Source organism: Bufo bufo, chromosome 8, assembly GCF_905171765.1.
Source record: "Bufo bufo chromosome 8, aBufBuf1.1, whole genome shotgun sequence".
In the NCBI taxonomy this organism is placed as follows: Eukaryota; Metazoa; Chordata; class Amphibia; order Anura; family Bufonidae; genus Bufo; species Bufo bufo.
The window spans coordinates 185,053,962-185,074,170 of NC_053396.1; the positions used below are offsets into that span (position 1 = coordinate 185,053,962).

Below are 20,209 nucleotides of genomic sequence, written 5' to 3' on the forward strand. Positions count from 1 at the left end.
TTAAGGACCACAGGTTTATACCCCCCTAGTGACCAGGCCCTTTTTTACAAATCTTTATTACATGATTCACCATCTATGATGGAGTTATCCCCATCTCTTATGAGAATAAAAGGAGAATAAGTAAACTAAGCCTGGAGTCCCTTAGATGTAACAGGAAGAAAATATATGAAAAAAATCCTTTCAAAAAAGAACACACGTAGTGGAAATTATATATTAGTAATTTCCAACTAATAGGGACATAAAATGCTTAAAGCTTTGATCATATAAGAATTGAGACTATGTCTAAGGGCATGCGCAGGAGTCAAAACGAATGAAACATCAATAAAGTATAGACGCATGCGCCTTTGGGGGAATCATGTACTCTGAGATTATGTCTGTGGGCATGCGCAGGAGCAACAACGAATGAAATACTGATAGAGTCTAGAACGCATGCGCACCGACTTATAATCGGCAGAAAAAGTGGAGAGTAGAATCGGAAGATCTCAGGATTCATAGAGTATGGACGCATGCGCAGAGGTAACTTGGATCGTGGCTTTGTATGGCTTCATGGTCTAAGTGTGTGGGCATGCGTAGTGGGGACAAAGGACGGGGAAGCGAGATGAAGTGTGGTGCGCATGTGCACATACTTAACGTTTGTACGGAGAATCCTCCTGGTAGGAGACATACTGCAGCCGGAACAGGTAGGCAGTATATGGGAAGAGTGTATACGTAGGTGCATACTTGACAATAATACTGATTAGTCCGGTACCAGACCAGATGGAGAGATGGATCCTATTGGCCTAACTATATGACTATCACAGGATCGCCGCTAACTCATTGGAGAGTGGGGAGGGAAAGACCCACCCACCGGATATATAAATGTTAAATCACCTGGCGATCTTGTTGATAGTAGCTCCATTGCCCCTGAAGACGCCACATCTGTGGTGAAACATGTCGGGGGAGCTGCAAGTTAGGTTTTAAGCGAGTGTGTGTGCTTGGTGTTCGGCTCCCGGTGAGCTGCAGACACCTGGCTGTAGCCGATACAAACAGCAACCCTCTATCCACCTAAGTTGAACTAAGGAAGATAGCTATATTTATTAGAGTCTCTCCGGTGCAGGATTGACAGGGAGCTGTCATCTGGTTATATTTTCACTAACCCGGAGGAGGAAAGTTGATCAGGAATCATTCCTGGTAGTTACATGATGAAAGAGTGACTGCAAATATTAGCAGTAAATTATCAACAAACAAAATACTGATTGCTGCCAAGCACAAGTGCACTTTAATTTTAAGACATTTCCTTTTCTTTTTTTGTCTTCCCGTATATATTTTTAAAGAATAGTAAATAAACGTTATATTTTAAAATAGACTGCAAACGGGAATCCATTAGCCATTTGGCTATTTGAACCGAAATAATTTAAATCCCGGGTCCAAGGGTCCCTGAAGGGAATTTTTTACAAATCGGCACTTCACAACTTTAACGGTTTATTGCTCGGTCATGCAACTTGGCACCCAAATTTATTTTACCTCCTTTTCTTCTCACAAATACAGCTTTCTTTTGGTGGTATTTGATTGCTGCTGAGATTTTTTGTTTTTCGAATATTAATCAAAAAAGACCGCAATTTTCTCAAAAAAAGTGTATTTTTAACTTTTTCTGGTAAAATTTTTCAAATATAATTACATTTCTATACAAGTTTGTGTCAGAATTTATTGTGCTACATGTCTTTGATAAAAAAAAATCCAATAAGTGTATATTTATTGGTTTGCGCAAAAGTTATAGCGTTTACAAACTATGGTACAAAAATGTGAATTTCCGCATTTTGAAGCAGCTCTGACTTTCTGAGCACCTGTCATGTTTCTTGAGGTGCTAGAATGCCAGGATAGTATAAATACTCCCCAAATGACCCCATTTTAGAAAGAAGACACCCCAAAGTATTCGCGGAGGGGCATGGTGAATTCATGTATGATTTAATTTTTTTTCACAAGTTAGCGGAAAATGACACTTTCTGAGGAAAAAAATAAATAATAAAGTTTCCATTTCTGCTAACTTCTGCCCCTCAGTGAATACCTTGGGGTGTCTACTTTCCGATATGTGGTCATTTGTGGGGTGCGTTTACTGTTCTGGGCGGGGCTAAATTGTGAGCAACCCTGTAAAGCCTAAAGGTACTTGTTGGACTTTCGGCCCCTTTACGCACCTAGGCTGCAAAAAAGTGTCACACATGTGGTATCGCTGTACTCAGAAGAAGTAGGGCAATGTGTTTTGCGGTGTATTTTTACATATACCCATGCTGGGTGAGAGAAATATCTCTGTAAATTGACAACTTTGTATAAAAAAAATTAAAAAGTTGTCATTTACAGAGATATTTCTCACACACAGTATGGGTATATGTAATAATACACCCCAAAACACATTGCCCTACTTCTTCTGAGTACGGCGATACCACATGTGTGACACTTTTTTGCAGCCTAGGTGCACAAAGGGGCCCAAATTCCAATGAGTACCTTTAGGATTTCACAGGGCATTTTTACGCATTTGGATTCCAAACTACTTCTCACGCTTTTGGGCCCCTAAAATGCCAGGGCAGTATAAATACCCCACAAGTGACCCCATTTTGGAAAGAAGACACCCCAAGGTATTCCGTGAGGGGTATGGTGAGTTCATGTAAGATTTTATTTTTTGTCACAAGTTAGTGGAATATGAGACTTTGTAAGAAAAAACAAAATAACAAAAAAAAAATCTATTTCCGCTAACTTGTGCCAAAAAAAAATCTTCTATGAACTCGCCATGCCCCTCACAGAATACCTTGGGGTTTCTTCTTTCCAAAATGGGGTCACTTGTGGGGTATTTATACTGCCCTGGCATTTTAGGGGCCCTAAAGCGTGAGAAGTAGTTTGGAATTCATTTTTGCCATTTTGGGCTAACTAAATTTAGGGGGTATTCCTCTGAGACTACCCAGGAAAAAGAGCACACCTGCCTAGTAAAAAGGAGTGCTAGCGAAGTAAAGCTGCGATCGCTAATAAAAATCCAAAAAGCTTAAAAGTAATCTTTATAGCGCCGCAGCGATTTTACGGTGTTTTTGCAGTGATCGGAAAAAATACATTTCTGTCACTGCGGTGGGGCGGACTGAACGCAAGTGTGGGCACAAGATCAGGCCTGATCGGGCGAACACTGCGTTTTTTTTAGAGACTAAGGTGACCCTAATGTAATGATATGGATCTGATTGCGATCAGTCTTGATCACTTACAGATACTATATAGTACTAGTGCTGATTAGCTACAGCGATGACGCTAATCAGCGACTAATCAGTGACTGCGGTGTGGTGGGCGCTAACTACCTAACAAGTAGCTAACTAACTGGCGGTGATAAGGGACCCTTACAGGGGGGTGAACAATGACAGGGGGGTGACAGGGGGGTGATCAGGGAGTCTATATGGGGTGATCAGGGGTTAATAAGGGGCTAATAAGTGATGGGGGTGTGTGTAGTGTGTGTGTGGTGCTTGGTGCTACTTACAGAGCTGCCTGTGTACTCTGGTGGTCGATCCAAACAAAAGGGACCACCAGAGGAGCAGGTAGCAGGTATATCAGATGTTATTTACAAAATAGCGTCTGATATACCTATTTGATTGGTTCTTTTAAAAATCTACAGCCTGCCAGCCAATGATCAGCGCTGGCAGGCTGTAGTTAAACTTGAATACTGCGCAATCCTGTGAACGCGCGCTCCTGTGAGCGCGAGTTCACAGGAAATCTCAGGTCTCACGAGATGACGCCAATAGGCGTCACTGAGACCTGAGAGCGCTGCCGTCCAGACGTCTATTGGCGTTACCGTGACGGCATGCGGTTAAGCAGCACAAGTGGTGAGTCACAAAGAAGCATTTGTCTCCTATCCACTGCATATTTTATAAATGTTTGTTCGGTGGGGTTCTAACTGCTGGCCCCCCCCGACGATCACCAGAACAGTGGTCTCCGGTCCCCTTTTGCCTCAGGGCACATAGCTGTGGCTAGGAGGAATTTAAATAGAGTGGTGGTTGAGAATATAGCCTGCTGCTCCGTCCAAAGAGGATGCAGCATATCTGGGGACTGGTGTAGGTCCCAGGGGTTGGACATTCTCCTAGAATTTTTATGCTATCTAACAGATAGTAACTGCTTCTGGCTGGAATACCCCTTTGTAGTGAAATATGTGTGATATTAAAGGGTTAATGGGTGCCATGTTTCTCAACTGCTGAATTGAAAGGATTCAAATAGGATTCAAATAGGATTCAAATAGCCAATGAACACTTGATAGAGACTAATACAATGATTTTCTTAGCTTTACTTTAAATATGTTGACTTTCTGAATAATCAAGGTCACATGCATTATACATTTGCCCATGTTACATTACACGTGTTACACAGAATTAGTTATTGCATACAATTTCCAGAAGACTTGATTTGTGTCTTTTTTTTTTCTACGACCCGATTTGCAAGACCCAGCCCCCCTGAAAGAAAGGATCACACAGCTGAAGCTTATTTGATGCATCTGAAGTAAGACTACATGCCATCTTTATTCAAAATTAAAGCCGCGGGATGAACGACATCCGATAAAATTTGGGAACATTTGCAAAACCGGCCATCAGGGGTTTGATATCATTGTCCGTGATTTCTCTCTCTGGAGTTAACTTGAAGTGCTGTAAGATGGTTGTAAAGAAAAGAAACAGCTCCATCCTGGCCAAACCTTCTCCGGCACATACCCGTTTCCCTAATGTGAGGAAAAGATCATTAACTACAAATTCTGCCTCCATTTTCACCATAACATTGACGTTTAATAGATCATAGCATGCTTGTCTTACTCAGTACATGACACTTCATGATCCCTCCGTTACGATAATGGTGACCACTTTTACGTACAACAACATTGACAAAAGTACATGTGCTATAGTGCTTTTCACACTGTTGCGTGGGCTTGGCTCCTATTAGGGGAGATGCCTCACCCTTAAAGTGTAATTGTTGTTTCAGTTTATTTTTGATATTGTGTAGGGACACATTTTTTAATGTCCTTTGTTAGGGAAGTATGTTTATTTCTACTAGAAAACAGGGTGCAAAGACTCTTCTTAGCAAAGCTGTAACTGAGCATTACTATGGAGAGTCTGTGCTCAATCTTAACTTCTACTAAGCGCTGAAGATGCCTGTGTGTAACATACAGAGGCTTCCAGACACCTCTTGTCACTACCTCAGTCCCTGACTATGGATATGTGGTATATCACTGTCCATCACCCTCACTATCTGACTTGTTATACACAGGAATCTTTAGTGCTCAGTAAAACGCTGAAGACTCAAGACTCCTTAGTTCCGCTCAGTTACAGCTTTGATAGAAGTCTCTTTAAACCAAAACCACAGTTGCTCATTTTAAATAGGTAGAATTCCGCAGTCGCTTCAAGGCCACACTAGCGCTGGTCATGTCAGATGTGGCTGCTTGTCTCAAATTGCTCTTGATTACACATGAATATTGTGCAGTAAAACACACTGAACAGTACAAGCAATTCAATAGAGCCTCCAGTTTGGTCTACAGCTTGCTAGGCTAGTGGTCAGCTAGACAGCGGTAATCTAGGCATTATCTAACTAACACAGTGCCCTACTTCACACTGTTAGGGTGTAGTCTAGTTTCCTAAAGCAGTTTTTTTTAACCAAAATAAGGAGTGAGTCTAAAAAAGAGTAGACGTCATGTCTGTCCTTTACACTTGTTCTTTTATGATCCACTCTTGATTTTTATTTCCAAAACTGCATGCAGAAACCTAACTGTGTGGCTGTACCCTTAGGTTTATTCAAGGACACATTTAAACCGTCCCTCTAACACAGGGCACGCTGATTTAGTAAGGGTGTAGCACCAGTACCATGCATATAACTGAGTTTATGACACAAACATTCCTTACTATCCTAACAGATAGCCTATGTACTTTCACTAGCCGGGTGGGGATGTGATAGCAGTGAGTGGGCACAAAGGTGCCCATGTACAGTATGTGGCTTAAAGGCTACATCTTTCAGGGCAATTTTTTTAGGACTGAATTTTACTTATTGTGGGCTAAAAATCTTTTTTTCCATTGATCTTCTTCTTCTTATTATTATTATTATTTATTATTAAAGCGCCATTCAATGGGGTAGAGAGTTCCAGAGTATGGGGGATGCACGGGAGAAATCTTGGAGGTGATTTTGGGAAGAGGAAAGAAGGAGGTCTTGTGAGGATCGGAGATTACATGTGGGGATGTATTGGGAAAGTATCTCAGAGATGTATGGAGAGGATAGGTTGTGGACGGCCTTATATGTATTTGTTAATATTTTAAACTGAATTCACAGGGCAATGGGAAGCCAATGAAAGGATTGGCAGAGAGGAGAGGCAGAGGAGTAACAGGGTGAAAGGTGGATTAGTCCGGCAGCAGAGATGAGGATAGATTGGAGGGGTACGAGGGTGCTAAATGGAAGGCCACATCAGAGGGTGTTACAGTAGTCTAGGTGGGTACAAGTTTTTTTGTGGATTCCTGATTGAGGAATGCATGGATACAAGAGATATTTTTGAGTTTAAGGCGGCAGGTGGTGGAAAGGGCATGAATGTGCGGTTTGAAGGACAGTGCATAATCCAAGGTTACTCAAAGGCAGCAGACTTGGTTGACCGTGGAGAGTGTGCATCCATTGATCATGATAGATAGGTCTGTTTGGGGTTTTGAGTAAGATGGGTGAAAGATGATAAATTCTGTTTTATCCATGTTAAATTTTAGAAAGCTAGAGGAGAAAAAGGAGAAGATAGAAGATAGACATTGTGGGATTCTGGATAGTAAGGTGCTGATATCAGGATCAGAGAGGTAAATTTGTGTGTCATCAGCATAAAAGTGATACTGAAAGCCATGGGACTCTACGAGCTGTCCCAGACTAAAAGTGTAGATTGAGAAGATCAGGGATCCTAGGACAGAGCCTTGAGGGACACTATCAGAGAAAGGATGATACGAGGAGGTGATGTGAGAGTGGGAGAACTAAATGTCTAATCTGTGAGGTATGATGTGATCCTGGACAGGGACAAGTTTGTGATGCCAAAATATAAAAGAGTTTGTAACAGAAAGGAGTGGTTGACATTGTTAAAGGCAGAGGACTGGTGAGGGAGGAGGAGGACAGAATAATGTTGTTTGGTTTTTAGCAGGTCAGTTAACAGGACAGTTAGCAGGTCATTGGTGATTTTGGTAAGGGCAGTTTCATTCGAGTGGTGGGGTCGGAAGCCATATTCAAGCCAGTCAAAGATTCAGCAGGAAGAGAGATGAGAGGACAGGTCAAAGTGGACATGTTGGTCAAATAGCTTTGAGGCATATGGGAGAAATTATATGGGGCTATAACTAGACAAAGAAGACAGGTGAAGGGAAGGCTTTTTGAGGATGGTTATTAATGCTTGCACACTTGTGCTGCTGGAAGTCCGGCCTGGTCCCATTCAGTCAAATGGGGATGAGCTGGAGATCCAGCCATAGCACGGCATACATGCTGAGAAGTGGCCGGACAAATACCGCAAACCTAATGCTAATGTGAAAGTAGCCGGTTTTGAGTTCCGTCACAGGAGCTCAATACCGGAAAAAAACTGAACAGTTTTACCCTAATGCATTCTGAATGGAGAGCATTCCATTCAGGATGCATCAGGATGCATCAGTTCAGTCCCTCTTATGTTTTTTTTGACGGAAAAAATACCGCAGCATGCTGCAGTTTTCTCTCCGGACAAAAATACTGAACATTTGCTGGAATACCATATCCGGCATTAATTTACATTGAAGTGTATTAGTGCCGGATCCAGCATTAAGTGTTCTGGCAAAATGGATCCGGCTTTCCGGTCTGCGCATGCGCAGACCTTTAAAAATGCAAAAAAATGACACCGGAGAGACGGATCCGGTATTTCAATGCATTTGTCAGACGGATCCACATCCGGATCCGTCTGACAAATGCCATCAGTTTGAGCCCAGATTGCCAGATGTGGCAGGCAGTTCCGGCGACGGAACTGCCTGCCGGAATCCTCTGCCGCAAGTGTGAAAGTACCTTAAGCCACATTCTTATCAGATACGAATTGAGCTATAATGAGTGTTAATAAGGTCAGAGATAAGGAGATGTCAGCTGAGCTGCCTAATGGGAAACAGTAGAAATACAGAGCATGCAAATAGAGAATATCAAGGCTGTACAGAGAAAGGGGCTCAATATTTTTAATAAAGACCAATTGAAAAAAATGATCACTGGTATTCCTGCTAATCAAGACACACACTTTCACCCTTGATATTATAGCATTTGTGTAGCTTGACTGTCTATTATCCTCTCCTCTGTTTCACCCCCCCCCCCCCCCCCCCATATACAATAGGAAACAGTGAGACACTATAGTGACCACTTACATACGGGCTGCTATACAAAGGGAGACAATTTTATAAATCACCCGTACAGTATTTCTGCCTATATCAGCCTGTAAATTAGGAATGGATCTTCTTTTTAACATTTATTTTAGACATTGAGTTTAGGCTGAACCTATATAAATACTACTGATGAGCGGCAGGTCCCATATTCGAATTTGCGATATTTCGCAAATAGTCGTATTCGAGATAATTTTCGCGATTCCGATTAATCTAAAATTTAAAATTTGCATAATGCAAAGTTGCTCAAAAAAGAATGTATATCAGTAAATATAGTGCTATATATTAGTTTTAAGAATATTCATCATATTCTAAGACAAGAATATATAGTAATATAGCGAATATTCGTAAAATACACATATAGACTGCAATTAAGCTAATATAGTGCTATATATATTTTTTTTTTTATAGTGTAGATTATTTCCAAATCTGAAGTTTAGAAGAGAAATAAAAAATTTGACTATAAAAAAAAGATTATAGCACTATATTAGCTAAATTACAGTCTATATGTGTATTTTACGAATATTCGCTATATTGCTATAACTTAGTTTTTTAGAATATTCGTCATATTCTAAAACAAGTATATATTGCAATATAGCGAATATTCGTAAAATACACATATAGACTGCAATTTAGCTAATATAGTGCTATACATTTTTTTTTTATAGTCTAATTTTTTCCCTTCTGAACTTCAGATTTGGAAATGATTTAAAACTATAAAAAAATACTATAGCACTATAGTAGCTTAATTGCAGTCTATATGTGTATTTTACGAATATTCGCCATATTCTTGTTTTAGAATATGACGAATATTCTAAAAAACAAAGTTATAGCAATATAGTGAATATATTAGTTTTTTAGAATATTAGTTTTTTTCTTCCATATGAAAACATGATTCCTTCCTGCTTAAGTTGCTTGTGGGCGAAAGACTCATTGACCCACAAGAAGGAAGCAGGGAGGAATCATGTTTTCAGATGTTAAAAAATGACAAATATTCGATATAGCGAATATATAGCACTATTTTTGAAATATTCGCAAATTAGCGAAGTTGCGATATTCGCGATTAATATTCGCTATTCGAATATTCGCGCTCAACACTAATAAACATTGTTATTACCTGCAGAGAATGGCATGAAGGTCTCATTCTTCTTAAAGCATCCCTTGTCATCTAAGAAATTGGTAGGATCAAAATTGTCGGGGCAGGGAATTTTTGTAGGGTCTTTAAGAACAGAACACAACAATGGATAGACATCTGTGCCCTAGACACACAAGGGAATGACATTTAGTAAAAAGGTAAAATGTAATGGTAAAATGACTCTACACATGACTCACACACTAAATTTGCAACTTTTTTGGGCACTATCTAACTAAACTTAGGAGCAAGTGGTGTTTCTAAGCTTTCTGAAAAGGAGGAGTGTCAGGGGTTTGGTGTGGGCACAATCACTATCATTTGCTCCAATTAACTGGTGTGAATTGTGACTGAAATCTACTTTATTGATGATGAGGTCTGCTCCTCGTCATAAATTAAGATCATCCTCCCAGAAGTGTGGGGATATCAAAGATTGGCATAAAATTCTGGTCTTTGATAAATGACCTCCATGATTTATAAACCAGATGAGTGCAGAAATTGCATCCCCCAAAGTGAAGGGACAGAGAGATTATAGCAAATTGTGTGATATTTGAAATCGGAAAAGGGGGCATGCGAGAGGATGAATTTCAAGAAACAGAACAATTCAGTTACAATTTAGCTTTCACTGTCTAGTTTTGATTTGAGGACCCTTATATATTAGGTAGAGAAACAGCTCTTTCTGGAGGACCCAGCACATCAATTCAGTGTTAAACAGACAGTCTATTTATTGATCTCAGTTGGCACAATGCAATACTTCATTATCCCTGTGGTGGTGCTGTAGGGAAATGGAACATTTGGTTTTCCCACAGACCCTAGTTAGGGATGAGCAAACCCGTAGAAGTTCGGGTTCGGACAAACTTCAGGTCAAAGTACGGGTTCAGGACCCAAACTTGACCCGAACTTGACCCCAAACCCGGACCCCATTAAAGTTAATGGGGACCCGAACTTCACTTTATTATTTTCCGTTATAACATGGTTATAATGGAAATTAATAGCATTCTTAAGACACAATGCTAAATAAAATGTCCATTGAGAGGTTAAAAATAATAAAAGTAACTCACGTCATCCACTTGATTGTGCAGCCGGTATCCTCTTCTTTCTGCAGGACCTGCAAAAGGACCTGCGATGACGTCACCGCACTCACCACGCGAACAAGTGGATGAGGTGAGTTTTTTTTATTATTTTTAACCCCTCAATGGACATTTTATTTAGCATTCTGTATTAATAATGCCATTATTTTCCATTGTAACCATGTTATAGTTGAACCCAAACTTCAGTGAAAAACTCGCAAAGTTAGGAGCGAATCCTAGTTGATTACTGACAGTTGTAGCAGCAGTACAATGTGTGATCAACTTATGACTGGTGAAAGCATTCTAACAAAAAATATATTATTGTCCGAGAGTTTTCTACAAACTCTGTCAATTCATCAGGTTCATGTATATTAGTCACTGGTAGAGATTAGGGATGAGCGAACCCGAACTGTATAGTTCGGATTCGTACTGAATTTTGGGGTGTCCGTGACACGGACCCGAACCCGAACATTTTCATAAAAGTCTGGGTTCGAGTTCGGTGTTTGTCGCTTTCTTGGCGCTTTTTGAAAGGCTGCAACGCAGCCAATCAACAAGCGTCATACTACTTGCCCCAAGAGGCCATCACAGCCATGCCTACTATTGGCATGGCTGTGATTGGCCAGTGCAGCATGTGACCCAGCCTCTATTTAAGCTGGAGTCACGTAGCGCCGCACGTCACTCTGCTATGATCAGTGTAGGGAGAGGTTGCAGCTGCTGTTAGGGCCAGATTAGACAGTGATTAACTCTGCAAAAACACTTAATTCAGTGATCGATCTACAGCTGTGGATCATTGAACTGCTGCTATTTAATTGCTCACTGTTTTTAGGCTGCCCAGAGCGTTTTTATGTCACTTTTTTCTTGGGTGATCGGTGGCCATTTTGTGTCTTGTGGTGCGCCAGCACAAGCTGCCACCAAGTCAATTTAACCATCAATAGTGTGGTTATTTTTTTGCTATATCCTACATCAGGGGCTTGGCTGTGCTTGCTATTTTATAGAGGGGTAAAATACGATTGGCCAAAATAGCAGTACCCTAAATCTGGTGTTTCAGCTATGGCTAGCCAATTGTAATACTGTCTGCTACCACACGCTACCGTGCATTTCCAAGTTAAATTCTGTCCGTAAACGTATACCTGTCACCCAGCGCCTAAATAATAGGCCTAAAATTTATATTCAGCTAAATCTGTGTTTATTGCTGAGGCTAGTCAATTCATTTAGTGTCCGCCAAAGCACAGTTTTTGTTCTGGGTTGAATACAATTCCCAACTTAGCAATCCCCTAAATAATTTTTTTCTGCTGTATCAGACCAAGTTTAAATTGATCCATAAAAGGGTATATTAGATTTAAGGTGCGGATAGTGTCATCCTCAATAACTTCACACGCTACCGTGCATTTCCAAGTTTAATTCTGTCCGTAAACGTATACCTGTCACCCAGCGCCTAAATAATAGGCCTAAAATTTATATTCAGCTGAATCTGTGTTTATTGCTGAGGCTGGTCAATTCATTTAGTGTCCGCCAAAGCACAGTTTTTGTTCTGGGTTGAATACAATTCCCAACTTAGCAATCCCCTAAATATTTTTTTTCTGCTGTATCAGGCCAAGTTTAAATTGATCCATAAAAGGGTATATTAGATTTAAGGTGCGGATAGTGTCATCCTCAATAACTTCACACGCTACCGTGCATTTCCAAGTTTAATTCTGTCCGTAAACGTATACCTGTCACCCAGCGCCTAAATAATAGGCCTAAAATTTATATTCAGCTAAATCTGTGTTTATTGCTGAGGCTGGTCAATTCATTTAGTGTCCGCCAAAGCACAGTTTTTGTTCTAGGTTGAATACAATTCCTAACTTAGCAATCCCCTAAGTAATTGTTTTCTGCTGTATCAGGCCAAGTTTAAATTGATCCATAAAAGGGTATATTAGATTTAAGGTGCGGATAGTGTCATCCTCAATAACTTCACACGCTACCGTGCATTTCCAAGTTTAATTCTGTCCGTAAACGTATACCTGTCACCCAGCGCCTAAATAATAGGCCTAAAATTTATATTCAGCTAAATCTGTGTTTATTGCTGAGGCTGGTCAATTCATTTAGTGTTCGCCAAAGCACAGTTTTTGTTCTGGGTTGAATACAATTCCCAACTTAGCAATCCCCTAAAAAAAAAAATTCTGCTGTATCAGGCCAAGTTTAAATTGATCCATAAAAGGGTATATTAGATTTAGGGTGCGGATAGTGTCATCCTCAATAACTTCACACGCTACCGTGCATTTCCAAGTTTAATTCTGTCCGTAAACGTATACCTGTCACCCAGCGCCTAAATAATAGGCCTAAAATTTATATTCAGCTAAATCTGTGTTTATTGCTGAGGCTGGTCAATTTATTTAGTGTCCGCCAAAGCACAGTTTTTGTTCTGGGTTGAATACAATTCCCAACTTAGCAATCCCCTAAATAATTTTTTTCTGCTGTATCAGGCCAAGTTTAAATTGATCCATAAACGGGTATATTAGATTTAAGGTGCGGATAGTGTCATCCTCAATAACTTCACACGCTACCGTGCATCTCCAAGTCTAATTCTGTCCTTAAACGTATACCGGTCATCCAGCGCCTAAATACTAGGCCTACAATTTATATTCAGCTAAATCTGTTGATACTGTTGTGGCTGGTCAATCTATTTAGTGTTTGCCAAAGCACAGTTTTTGTTCTGGGTTGAAATACAATTCCCAACTTAGAGCAGAAACCACAAATATGGGAATTACTATCAGGCCAAGGTTAAATCTAACCATAAAAAGGGTATATTAGATTGACGGTGCGGATAGGGTCATCCTCAATAACTTCACACGCTACCGTGCATCTCCTAGTCATATTCTGTCTATTAAAGGGATACCTGTCATCCAGCGCCTAAATACTAGGCCTACAATTTATATTCAGCTAAATCTGTCGTTACTGTTGTGCCTGTATTAGTGTAATACGGTACCTAAATAGATAGCCAGATAGTGTTAGGTGCCTGTAAAAAAGGCCTGAATTTGAATTCAATACATTGGGCCAAATAATTTTTTTCTTATTGTGGTGAACGGTAACAATGAGGAAAACATCTAGTAAGGGACGCGGACATGGTCGTGGTGGTGTTAGTGGACCCTCTGGTGCTGGGAGAGGACGTGGCCGTTCTGCCACAGCCACACGTCCTAGTGAACCAAATACCTCAGGTCCCAGTAGCCAGCAGAATTTATAGCGATATTTGGTGGGGCCCAATGCCGTTCTAAGGATGGTAAGGCCTGAGCAGGTACAGGCATTAGTCAATTGGGTGGCCGACAGTGGATCCAGCACGTTCACATTATCTCCCACCCAGTCTTCTGCAGAAAGCGCACAGATGGCGCATGAAAACCAAGCCCATCAGTCTGTCACATCACCCCCATGCATATCAGGGAAACTGTCTGAGCCTCAAGTTATGCAGCAGTCTCTTATGCTGTTTGAAGACTCTGCTGGCAGGGTTTCCCAAGGGCATCCACCTAGCCCTTCCCCAGGGGTGGAAGAGATAGAATGCACTAACGCACAACCACTTATGTTTCCTAATGATGAGGACATGGGAATACCACCTCAGCACGTCTCTGATGATGACGAAACACAGGTGCCAACTGCTGCGTCTTTCTGCAGTGTGCAGACTGAACAGGAGGTCAGGGAGGAAGACTGGGTGGAAGACGATGCAGGGGACGATGAGATCCTAGACCCCACATGGAATGAAGGGCGTGCCACTGACTTTCAGAATTCGGAGGAAGAGGCAGTGGTGAGACCGAGCCAACAGCGTAGCAAAATAGGGAGCAGTGGGCAAAAGCAGAACACCCGCCGCCAAGACAATCCGTCTGCTATTGGCCACCGCCATCTGGGACCCAGCACCCCAAAGGCAGCTTAAAGGAGTTCCCTGGCGTGGCAGTTCTTCAAACAATGTGCTGACGACAAGACCCGAGTGGTTTGCACGCTGTGCCATCAGAGCCTGAAGCGAGGCATTAACGTTCTGAACCTTAGCACAACCTGCATGACCAGGCACCTGCATGGAAAGCATGAACTGCAGTGGAGTAAACACCTTAAAAACAAGAAACTCACTCAGGCTCCCCCTGTTACCTCTTCTGCTGCTGCCGCCTCGGCCTCTTCCTCCGCCTTTGGAGGAAAGTTAGCACCTGCCGCCCAGCAAACAGAGGATGTACCACCAACACCACCACCACCTCCGTCACCAAGAATCCCAACCATGTCACACGGCAGCGTTCAGCTCTCCATCTCACAAACATTTGAGAGAAAGCGTAAATTCACACCTAGCCACCCTCGATCCCTGGCCCTGAATGCCAGCATTTCTAAACTACTGGCCTATGAAATGCTGTCATTCAGGCTGGTGGACACAGACAGCTTCAAACAGCTCATGTCGCTTGCTGTCCAACAGTATTTTGTTCCCAGCCGCCACTACTTCTCCAAGAGAGCCGTGCCTTCCCTGCACAACCAAGTATCCGATAAAATCAAGTGTGCACTGTGCAACGCCATCTGTGGCAAGGTCCACCTAACCACAGATACGTGGACCAGTAAGCACGGCCAGGGACGCTATATCTCCCTAACTGCACACTGGGTAAATGTAGTGGCTGCTGGGCCCCAGGCAAAGAGCTGTTTGGCGCACGTCCTTCCGCCGCCAAGGATCGCAGGGCAACATTCTTTGCCTCCTGTTGCCTCCTCCTCCTACTCTGCTTCCTCCTCCTCTTCTTCCACCTGCTCATCCAGTCAGCCACACACCTTCACCACCAACTTCAGCACAGCCCGGGGTAAACGTCAGCAGGCCATTCCGAAACTCATATGTTTGGGGGACAGGCCCCACACCGCACAGGAGTTGTGGCGGGGTATAGAACAACAGACCGACGAGTGGTTGCTGCCGGTGAACCTCAAGCCTGGCCTGGTGGTGTGCAATAATGGGCGAAATCTCGTTGCAGCTCTGGGACTAGCCGGTTTGACGCACATCCCTTGCCTTTTATTTTTCATAGACCCTTTTGGACCCAGGATTTTGAAATTATATAGTTCAAATAGCCTAAGGCTACAAAACTCCTGTTTCTGGTCAGGTAAAACGTAACGTTTATTTCTATCAATAAAACTAATACAGAACAGGAGAAAAAGAAAAGAAAAGAAATGCTTATTTTAAAAGGTAAAGGTGCTATGATGATACTCGCAGTTATAAACATCCACGTACTAAGCACTCGTGTTGACAGTAGCTCCATCCCCTGATGAAGCCACATCTAGTGGCGAAACATGTTGGGGGAGTTCTAGTTTGATCTTTTAAAATAGGTGTATGATAGATGCTGTGTCTGAGTGGTGAGAACTGCAGACTCACCACATTTGGACACACCAGCAGCAGCAGCTGCACCTAGAGTGGCGCTAATAGGGAATCATTCCAAGTGATATACATGAGGTTATCCTTGGACACTCTATGTGGCAGCAGTTATACCTTAAGTGGCGTTAAGAGGGAATTATCCCAAAGTAAATTAGGACGCGCTTATGGGAATCATATCCCAGTCTACTGCCGCGAGTATCATCATAGCACCTTTACCTTTTAAAATAAGCATTTCTTTTCTTTTCTTTTTCTCCTGTTCAGTATTAGTTTTATTGATAGAAATAAACGTTACGTTTTACCTGACCAGAAACAGGAGTTTTGTAGCCTTAGGCTATTTGAACTATATAATATACATCCCTTGTCTGGCGCATTTGCTGAATTTGGTGGTGCAGAAGTTCATTCACAACTACCCCGACATGTCAGAGCTGCTGCATAAAGTGCAGGTCGTCTGTGCGCGCTTCCGGCGTTCACATCCTGTCCGCTGCTCGCCTGTCTGCGCTACAGCGTAACTTCGGCCTTCCCGCTCACCGCCTCATATGCGACGTGCCCACCAGGTGGAACTCCACCTTGCACATGCTGGACAGACTGTGCGAGCAGCAGCAGGCCATAGTGGAGTTTCAGCTGCAGCACGCACGGGTCAGTCGCACTGCGGAATAGCACCACTTCACCACCAATGACTGGACCTCCATGCGAGACCTGTGTGCCCTGTTGCGCTGTTTCGAGTACTCCACCAACATGGCCAGTGGCGATGACGCCGTTATCAGCGTTACAATACCACTTCTATGTCTCCTTGAGAAAATACTTAGGGAGATGATGGAAGAGGAGGTGGCCCAGGAGGAGGAGGAAGAGGGGTCATTTTTAGCACTTTCAGGCCAGTCTCTTCGAAGTGACTCAGAGGGAGGTTTTTTGCAACAGCAGAGGCCAGGTACAAATGTGGCCAGACAGGGCCCACTACTGGAGGACGAGGAGGACGATGATGAGGAGGAGGTGGAGGAGGATGAGGATGAAGCATGTTCACAGCGGGGTGGCACCCAACGCAGCTCGGGCCCATTACTGGTGCGTGGCTGGGGGGAAACGCAGGGCGATGACGATACACCTCCCACAGAGGACAGCTTGTCCTTACCTCTGGGCAGCCTGGCACACATGAGCGACTACATGCTGCAGTGCCTGCACAACAACAGCAGAGTTGCCCACATTTTAACGTGTGCGGACTACTGGGTTGCCACCCTGCTGGATCCCCGGTACACAGACAATGTGCCCACCTTACTTCCTGCACTGGAGCATGATAGAAAGATGCGCGAGTACAAGCGCACGTTGGTAGACGCGCTACTGAGAGCATTCCCAAATGTCACAGGGGAACAAGTGGAAGCCCAAGGCGAAGGCAGAGGAGGAGCAAGAGGTCGCCAACGCAGCTGTGTCACGGCCAGATCCTCTGAGGGCAGAGTTAGCATGGCAGAGATGTGGAAAAGTTTTGTCAACACGCCACAGCTAACTGCACCACCACCTGATATGGAACGTGTTAGCAGGAGGCAACATTTCACTAACATGGTGGAACAGTACGTGTGCACACCCCTCCACGTACTGATTGATGGTTCGGCCCCATTCAACTTCTGGGTCTCCAAATTGTCCACGTGGCCAGAGCTAGCCTTTTATGCATTGGAGGTGCTGGCCTGCCCGGCGGCCAGCGTTTTGTCTGAATGTGTATTCAGCACGGCAGGGGGCGTCATTACAGACAAACGCAGCCGCCTGTCTACAGCCAATGTGGACAAGCTGACGTTCATAAAAATGAACCAGGCATGGATCCCACAGGACCTGTCCATCCCTTGTGCAGATTAGACATTAACTACCTCCCTTTAACCATATATTATTGTACTCCAGGGCACTTCCTCATTCAATCCTATTTTTATTTTCATTTTACCATTATATTGCGGGGCAACCCAAAGTTGAATGAACCTCTCCTCTGTCTGGGTGCCGGGGCCTAAAAATATCTGACAGTGGCATGTTCCAGTGTTGGGTGACGTGAAGCATGATTCTCTGCTATGACATGAAGCCTGAATCTCTGCTATGGGACCTCTCTCCTCTGTCTGGGTGCCAGGGCCTAAATATCTGACAATGGACTGTTCCAGTTTTGGGTGACGTGAAGCATGATTCTCTGCTATAACATGAAGCCTGAATCTCTGCTATGGGACCTCTCTCCTCTGTCTGGGTGCCGAGGCCTAAATATATGACAATGGACTGTTCCAGTTTTGACTGACGTGAAGCCTGATTCTCTGCTATGACATGAAGACTGATTCTCTGCTGACATGAAGCCTGAATCTCTGTTATGGGACCTGCTCCTCTTTCTGGGTGCCGGGGCCTAAATATATGACAATGGACTGTTCCAGTTTTGGCTGACGTGAAGCCTGATTCTCTGCTATGACATGAAGACTGATTCTCTGCTGACATGAAGCCTGAATCTCTGTTATAGGACCTCTCTCCTCTGTCTGGGTGCCGGGGCCTAAATATATGACAATGGACTGTTCCAGTTTTGGCTGACGTGAAGCCTGATTCTCTGCTATGACATGAAGACTGATTCTCTGCTGACATGAAGCCTGAATCTCTGTTATGGGACCTCTCTCCTCTGTCTGGGTGCCGGGGCCTAAATATATGACAATGGACTGTTCCAGTTTTGGCTGACGTGAAGCCTGATTCTCTGCTATGACATGAAGACTGATTCTCTGCTGACATGAAGCCTGAATCTCTGTTATGGGACCTCTCTCCTCTGTCTGGGTGCCGGGGCCTAAATATATGACAATGGACTGTTCCAGTTTTGGCTGACGTGAATCCTGATTCTCTGCTATGACATGAAGACTGATTCTCTGCTGACATGAAGCCTGAATATTTGTTATGGGACCTCTCTCCTCTGTCTGGGTGCTGGGGCCTAAATATATGAAAATGGACTGTTCCAGTTTTGGCTGACGTGAAGCCTGATTCTCTGCTATGACATGAAGACTGATTCTCTGCTGACATGAAGCCTGAATCTCTGTTATGGGACCTCTCTCCTCTGTCTGGGTGCCGGGGCCTAAATATATGACAATGGACTGTTCCAGTTTTGGCTGACGTGAAGCCTGATTCTCTGCTATGACATGAAGACTGATTCTCTGCTGACATGAAGCCTAAATCTCTGTTATGGGACCTCTCTCCTCTGTCGGGTCCCGGGGCCTAAATATATGACAATGGACTGTTCCAGTTTTGGCTGACGTGAAGCCTGATTCTCTGCTATGACATGAAGACTGATACTCTGCTGACATGAAGCCTGAATCTCTGTTATGGGACCTCTCTCCTCTGTCTGGGTGCCGGGGCCTAAATATATGACAATGGACTGTTCCAGTTTTGGCTGACGTGAAGCCTGATTCTCTGCTATGACATGAAGACTGATTCTCTGCTGACATGAAGCCTGAATCTCTGTTATGGGACCTCTCTCCTCTGTCTGGGTGCTGGGGCCTAAATATATGACAATGGACTGTTCCAGTTTTGGCTGACGTGAAGCCTGATTCTCTGCTATGACATGAAGACTGATTCTCTGCTGACATGAAGCCTGAATCTCTGTTATGGGACTCTCTCCTCTGTCTGGGTGCCGGGGCCTAAATATATGACAATGGACTGTTCCAGTTTTGGCTGACGTGAAGCCTGATTCTCTGCTATGACATGAAGACTGATTCTCTGCTGACATGAAGCCTGAATCTCTGTTATGGGACCTCTCTCCTCTGTCTGGGTGCCGGGGCCTAAATATATGACAATGGACTGTTCCAGTTTTGGCTGACGTGAATCCTGATTCTCTGCTATGACATGAAGTCTGATTCTCTGCTGACATAAAGCCTGAATCTCTGTTATGGGACCTCTCTCCTCTGTCTGGGTTCCGGGGCCTAATTATATGAGCCTGATTCTCTGCTATGACATGAAGACTGATTCTCTGCTGACATGAAGCCTGAATCTCTGTTATGGGACCTCTCTCCTCTGTCTGGGTGCCGGGGCCTAAATATATGACAATGGACTGTTCCAGTTTTGGCTGACGTGAAGCCTGATTCTCTGCTATGACATAAAGACTGATTCTCTGCTAACATGAAGCCTGAATCTCTGTTATGGGACCTCTCTCCTCTGTCTGGGTGCCGGGGCCTAAATATATGACAATGGACTGTTCCAGTTTTGGCTGATGTGAAGCCTGATTCTCTGCTATGACATGAAGACTGATTCTCTGCTGACATGAAGCCTGATTCTCTGCTATGGGACCTCTCTCCAATTGATA

General features: G+C 43.5%; 1 protein-coding gene across 1 annotated transcript in view; it reads right to left on the bottom strand.

Moving 5' to 3' along the window:
• Positions 1 to 4,265: 4,265 nt before the first annotated feature.
• The window catches only part of LOC120978243 (cytochrome P450 2A6-like), a 90,925-nt gene continuing 74,981 nt past the window's right edge, over positions 4,266 to 20,209 (bottom strand). The window contains exons 8-9 of the mRNA XM_040406481.1: positions 9,490 to 9,631; positions 4,266 to 4,711 (exon numbers count right to left, since the gene is read on the bottom strand). Of these exons, the coding sequence (XP_040262415.1) occupies positions 4,527 to 4,711; positions 9,490 to 9,631 (327 nt within the window). The 3' untranslated portion in view covers positions 4,266 to 4,526. The remainder of the gene's footprint in view (positions 4,712 to 9,489; positions 9,632 to 20,209) is intronic.